The sequence below is a fragment of the Poecilia reticulata genome, chromosome 1 (assembly GCF_904066995.2).
Source record: "Poecilia reticulata chromosome 1, P_reticulata-male-v2, whole genome shotgun sequence".
NCBI classification, from domain to species: domain Eukaryota; kingdom Metazoa; phylum Chordata; class Actinopteri; order Cyprinodontiformes; family Poeciliidae; genus Poecilia; species Poecilia reticulata.
This window is the reverse complement of record NC_088830.1, coordinates 20,962,454-20,969,216: the sequence shown is the minus strand read 5'-3', so window position 1 is coordinate 20,969,216 and position 6,763 is coordinate 20,962,454. Positions and strand designations below refer to the sequence as shown.

At 41.9% G+C, this 6,763-nt stretch overlaps 1 protein-coding gene across 1 annotated transcript in view; it reads left to right on the top strand.

Moving 5' to 3' along the window:
* The first annotated feature begins 1,003 nt into the window (after positions 1 to 1,003).
* n4bp2 (NEDD4 binding protein 2) overlaps positions 1,004 to 6,763 on the top strand; it is a 14,528-nt gene continuing 8,768 nt past the window's right edge. Inside the window, exons 1-6 of the mRNA XM_008412822.2 lie at positions 1,004 to 1,437; positions 3,071 to 4,094; positions 5,139 to 5,263; positions 5,411 to 5,499; positions 5,678 to 5,754; positions 6,140 to 6,280. Of these exons, the coding sequence (XP_008411044.1) occupies positions 1,224 to 1,437; positions 3,071 to 4,094; positions 5,139 to 5,263; positions 5,411 to 5,499; positions 5,678 to 5,754; positions 6,140 to 6,280 (1,670 nt within the window). The 5' untranslated portion in view covers positions 1,004 to 1,223. The remainder of the gene's footprint in view (positions 1,438 to 3,070; positions 4,095 to 5,138; positions 5,264 to 5,410; positions 5,500 to 5,677; positions 5,755 to 6,139; positions 6,281 to 6,763) is intronic.

Genomic DNA, 6,763 nt, shown 5'->3' with positions numbered 1-6,763 from the left:
GCAACTCCGATGGCGGGAGTCGGAAACAAATAACAGGCGCCATAATCGCTTGTCTGGAATCTTTTTTGATATGTGTCTTTCTGTTTATATAAAATTATAAAGTCTAAATGAACGTATGTCAGTCACTACTAAGGGTAACCACAAGTTCCAGGTATTTTTTTCTCACCAGTGTTGCTACTACTAAAACTATTGAATCAAGAGGCATTAAAATTATGTTTTGTGAAAACAGCGGCATCTACTGGTGACAGCCATTTTTAATACTATGGGGTGCGCATCATTTTCATACCTCGTTTATATCCACCCTCAAGATCGGCCTTGTGAAGCGTAAACAAAGTTGTCCATAAACTAAAAGAAAAAGGAAATACTGTCTCAGATTAAAAATATGTTGAAACCATGTTTTAAGTGGTAAGTTGGCGTCATTCAAGTATACAAATAATTTTGATTAATTGTTTTAATAGTTTATATTTGCCTAACTTTAACAATAATAGAATGACACACAAGTCAACTAAATCTGCAAACCAAAATAAAACACAACTCATAAAAACCTATGTATTTATTTCTGTATTCCTTATAACGAGTAATCTGTAAGAAATTTTGTTTGGTTAAATTATTTTAAAGAAGAATGAGACACTTGAATCTTGTTTTCCGGGTAAAAGGAATGAAACGCCCCCGGGTTATTCCCCGGCTGACTGTTATTGAATGCATCCAGTGACGTGCTTTGTCATGTACTTGCAACTGCTGTGTACTGCTGTTTATGGAATGCACATTTTGCATTTGTGGTGATAACCTTTTTTAGATAATATGCTCTTTGTTTTAGAAGAACCCATTTAGGAGGGGTTCTCAATTGTTCACTGACGATGTTTTTCCACTTCCAGTGACGGACATATTTGTCACTGTAGTTTTTATTGAATGTTTTAGTGGCTTCTTGGTCCCTTACACACTGAGCGACGAGAGGAAAGAAAAGAAAGGCGAGACCAGCTTTTATTTTGAAGTCACTATTTACAGCCATTCCAGACATGCAGCCAAGAAGTTGTCATTTCCGACGTAGCTACTTCCACCACTTGGAGTGCTGTTGGGGACCAAAACCTTCAATTTCTGCACTCCAGTGGATATGGCTGTAGCATGTTTTCACCTTCGAGACTCTCTCCTGTGACTCCCCGATCTCTCGTTAGCTGTTCTTAGCAGCTAATGAGAGCAGTCGGTGGCAGTAGCTCGGCTAAGGTATGCCTCGGAAAAAGAAAAACGGCCAGAGCCCAGCCAGGCAGCCCAACGGGCCACCCGAGGGAGGACGACCCGCGGGCTACCCACCACCTCAGAGATATGACTTCCATCAGAGCAGCGCCGAAAAGGAGAACATCCTTAAAAGAATGCAGGAGATGTTTTCACATCTGGACCCAGAGGTTATACACATCGTGCTCTCTGAGTGCGACTTTAAAGGTACCTAAAACACACGGAACCTTCGCTGTCCGACCTGCTGGTTGAGGTTGTAACTGGGCTAACCAGTTAGCTTGCTGACTAAGACTTAAGTAGTAGTAGTGGTAGGTTGAAGCGAACAAACACAGCATTATTAACTGGACCTTTCTCATGATAGTACAAGGTCAGTAATGTAATAAATTGCAGCCTAAACTCCAGCTGAAGTAAGTTCAATAAACCCAATCTCTCTCTTCCACCTGTTGTCACTAAAACAGTGGTTCTTAACCTTTTTTGAGGTACCGAACCCCCCAGTTGCATATGCGCATTCACCGAACCCTTCTTATTCCAACCCCCGACACACAAAAATACTTTGTGGTATTCTGATTTTGTAATGTAATTATATTAGCTGTGTAACCACCCCCACACCACTAGAGGCAGTAGCAACCCCTAAAAGATGCGACTAAGGAGCAGATTTAGACTACAGAATTTGGTAAAAACGGTGAGTTTTGGTGAAGTAATTAAAGACAAAAGTTCAAATCCATGCTGAGAGTGGAGCTCCTTCAATTAGGGCTCCTCCGCAGCACTGATTAGCTAAGCAATGTAACGTGATCCTCTGCAGCAAGTGATGGCAAAGCGGGGCGTCATCACGACTTTACACAAGTGCGTATTTACCTCCGCGGCAGAGGCTCCGCCGAACCCCTGAGACCGACTCACCGAATCCCTGGGGTTCGACCGAACCCAGGTTAAGAACCACTGCACTAGAAGCTACATAAATACTACCGCGTCACTAGTATGAATAACTCATCTTGACAGTCCGCCAAAAGCAATATTTAGTCTTTATTAAGAGTCAGTGTCCTGTTTACAGTATTAATAATGTCTTATGACTGCTATGTCACAAAATATTGTGTAAAAATTTTCAAGTCCATATTGTCTTTACCTGGAATACCTATGCCTAAGAAAGAAAAATAAAATTTAAATGGCTCAGATCAGTATCAAAGTGTTTAAATTTTATAGAAAACAGAAATTTGTCACAAAATTCTGATGTTTGTCTCTACTTAAATGTACAGTCCACAACGATCAAGAATAGACAATGTAAAACAGAGTTCTGTGTTGTTGTTATACTTGAATAGTCAATGGTCTGAAGATCCCAAACAGAATGATGCCCAAGGCCCCATAAAACCCTGGACATAATATTTACAAGTAAATTCTGCTTAACATACCGTAGTAAAAACCTGTAGAGCAATAAGAGCTGATATGGTGGAGGTTAATTAACAGATTGGAAGAGCAACGATCAGGGCAAAGTTCACCTGCATTTAAGACAACTTGTTTTTAATTAAAAGCAACAGGAAATCCTTATATCCAATGTAGAATCAAATGTAATTTTTTTTGTCACTGCAAAGTGACTGCACTTTGCAGTTTTATTTAATCGGTAGCACTCAGGATGAAAGATTTAGGAAGGCAATTGGTTGAAATAAAGTGCAGCAATAAGGTTATTCTCTAACATACTCATTTGGTAGCATTTGCGTTTGGTGTACAGTGTTTCAAAATAAATTTGGTAGATTTGGGAATAAGAGCACTAGTTTTATTGTTTGTATTATTTAGCAACTGGAGTCAACATTTACTCCTTCACTAATATTTGTATCCGCGTCTGCCTTAGTTGAAAATGCAATGGACTCTCTGCTGGAGCTGTCTGGTGCAGCTGAAGGCCTGACCCCACAACTTCCTCCTGTCTCTGGCTTCGAGCGCACTGCTGCAGCGTTGCTCAGCCCGCATCATTTTTCCCAACCGAATCCCGATGGACATCCCTTCGGCGGGACGGCACATCACTCCTCCTCCCCTCCGTCTGCAAACCTGCTGACGGAGGACCTGGACCTGCTCATCGATCAAGAGCTGGAGACGCTAACCGAGCAGCGAGATGTCAAGGACGAGGCGCCTGGCAGCGTGTCATCGTCTCTCCCTTTATTCCCTCCTTCTCCTGTTCCTCAGCAGGCACTCCCGGAGCTGCTTCAGAGCAGCATGAAAGCTGCATCCAAGGAGCGCTTTCCCACCCAGCCGTCCCTGTCGGGCGGACAGGTGGAGGGTCGGTCTGGAGTTTCCTCTCCCCTGAACCAGCTCAGCACCTGGGGAGATGAAGTCCTGGAGACACAGCAGGATGTGCTGGATTTTACACACCTGACAGCAGAAAGCTCTACAGACAAGTCTAAGCCTCCGTTGGACCTAGCAGCGTCGGGACGTCCCTCTGCTTTCCAGGTGTATAAAAAGCAGGAAACGCCTAAGACTGCTCCAGAATGGACCGCACCCACATACTCGGATTCATTAGCCACCGGAGCCAGATCCAAAGCGAGTTTACTAAATAGCAACCCACATGGCTTTGGGTCATCATCCTGGAACTTGGGTGCACCAGCGTTCTGCAGTCAGGTCCAAGGAAGCCAGAGGCCAGCCTTTATCACCCCCGTGGCTCAGGGACCCTCCTGTTGGCTCAACCCTTCTAGACTTGCCTCCCCCTGGCTGAACACGGGCCCCATCAGTCAGTCGCCTCTCAAACCTTCTGCTGTCCCCAAGTCTTGGGCCCTTCCAGTGGCCCCACAGTCCCCTACTCTCCATAGCAGACTGCAGTTGCAAGGAAAGGTGCTTGTGCTGCTTCGTGGTGCCCCAGGCTCTGGCAAGTCGACCCTGGCAAGGTAAACATGCTGTGATACACTGACTGTAGTCACCGTAGTTGTATATGTGTGTGTATTTTTTTTTATTACTGCTCTTGACTCAGATCTATTAACTAAAACTATGACAGTTTATTGTCTTGCCTCTTGTGCTCTGTACCAATAAATCAGATTCTCACATTATAACTACAGTTAAACGTAGATTTCTTGCTTTTTTTGGCACCTCAGATGAGAATTTTTAAAAAATGACAGATTTATTTATTTTAACTTACAAGTTCCCTTGCTATCAGCGGACATAAAGCTGATTTTCTTCACCTCTGTTCTTCTGGCTTTCTGGAACAAAACCTGTTCTTCAGAAAACTCAGTGGAAAAACGGGTGACAAGAAGAAAACTATCTTCTAGAACCATCAGGGTTCAAGCAGGGACAATTATTCAGCCAGACATAACCTACAGACAGAGCAATGCAAGTGAGACAATCCAGGAATTTACTGACTCAAGCGTTCGATGGCCTCACCTCATATACCTTCTTGAGTATGTAAGGCTACGTTAGCTGGAATAGAAGAAGGTGTTTACCTTAACCATTCTTTTTGCTGACCCAGAAATAAGCACATAATTACAGAAAAACAATTTTATTGCATAAAATGCAATAAGACAGATTCAACTGTAGCAAAGGATTGTATCTAAGCTAAAAAAAATACTTCTCACATCAACATATGGAAAGCCCAGTCCTTTCTGCTTGGTTTAACATCAATGCAGCATAGGGCTAATCTGTTTAATTTTTGGATTAACTGATTTAATAATTGGGCAGTAAAAATTGCTTAACAAGAGATTTTTTCAGACAATTTAAGCCTGAAGCTGAAACTTTGAAGTTCTGGGTAGAACATATTTGCAGACAAATATCTTAAGCTTAAAATGTATATATCTTTTGTACAGTTTTAACTTTTACTGAACCCAGACGTGACTAAGATTGATATTTTCAGCAAAACACTTGGACTGGTGAATTGGCGAATTTCTGCTGCAGGAGTCACTTGAATGTTGCATCAGCCATGGCTACGTGCGTCTTTGCAGGGCCTTGTTGGAGCGTAACCCGGGCGGATTCGTGCTTAGCACTGATGACTATTTCAGCCGTGGTGGAAGGTACCGATTTGACCCCATGGTCCTGGGGGAGGCCCACGAGTGGAACCATAAACGAGGTCAACATTCACATGCACATTAATATAAAGTACAACACTTTGTACGTCTTTTGATTGAATGTGAGAGTTTTGGGATTTTTTTGTTTGTTTTTTTTTAACCCAAGTTTCTGTTTTTTCTGTTTTGCAAATGGAAATTGTGTTTTACAGCCAGGGAGAGTTTTGAGCGTGGCATCAACCCCATCATCATTGATAACACCAACATGCAGGGATGGGAGATGAAACCCTACGTGGTTCAGGTCAGTTAGCTTGCAAAGAAGCTAGTAAAACTGTTCTTTTAATCACAAACAGTCACTGCATTGTGACAAAGAGGTTACATAAGGCGGGAGAGTTGATTATAAAAAAGCTTGTAAATAATGGATTACTTACAACTGTGTCATAAACATCAGATAATCGACAGTGTGCTGTGTACTTTAGGCGCTGAAACACGGCTATAAGGTGTTGTTCAAAGAGCCGGACACTTGGTGGAAATCCAAGCCCAGAGAGCTGGAGAGGTAAGAGACAGTAGGACGTCTGTCATTTAGTTTATTATGAACAATGTCAGGGTTTCCTTCAGTGTATTATAACCACCAGGCTTTACTTGTGCCCCCACCAGGCTTGGCATTGTTAATTTATTAAGTCTTTTTTTTTTTTTCAATGATTGCCTTTTTTAAACTTTTTAGTTGGTGTTTAGGTATTAATCCTCAAGTCTTCCTAAAATGCATAACCATCAAATGATATTTTCAAAGTTCCTGTCAACTTTAAACATTTTTTTTAACTCAAAAACATGGCGGGAGGCTGGATGACTGACCTAACGCCCTGAGCTCCAGGCTTAGCAAGTTTTCTGGGGTAAACACTGAATGTTCTGTAATTTTGCTATCTGTGTGTGTTAATTTGCAGGCGTACCACCCATAACGTACCTGCTGAAACAATTCGCCGGATGCTGAATGGATACGAGCGCTTTGTCACGGTTCAGTCCATTATGAGCTCACACATGCCTGAGTTTAAACCGGCTCTTCTGCAGGAGAACTGCCACTCGCTGTGAGTAATTATTCAAAATACTTCACTGTTTGGCTTGAAAGAAATGTGACGTTGAAGTTATATTCTTTCATTGTGGATCGGAACATGAGTTAATAGCTTGTTAGTTGTTGTTTCCTCAGAATAATAAGGAACAAATATTTTGACTTAAGATCTACTGTAGAAAAAAATCACTTTGCACTTATGTCACATTATAGCCACACATTTCAAGACATTTTATGTGACAAGCCCATTCAATGTAGCATTGCAAAGTTAAAAGGAATTGATAGTTTTAAAAATAATTTCATTCAGCTCAGACCTTCCTCTTTAGTTCTGGTTTTATGTCTTTTTGGAAGATGAGCCCCGACTCCAGTCTTCCAGCATTGGAGTGGAGATGGTGTGTTCAAAATGAAGTGTAGAATTAGTTTTCTGTCAAACGCTTTACATGTAGGCCTGATGCAACATTTCAGTTTCCCATGTGTTTGCTACAAGCCATTTATTCTTCCA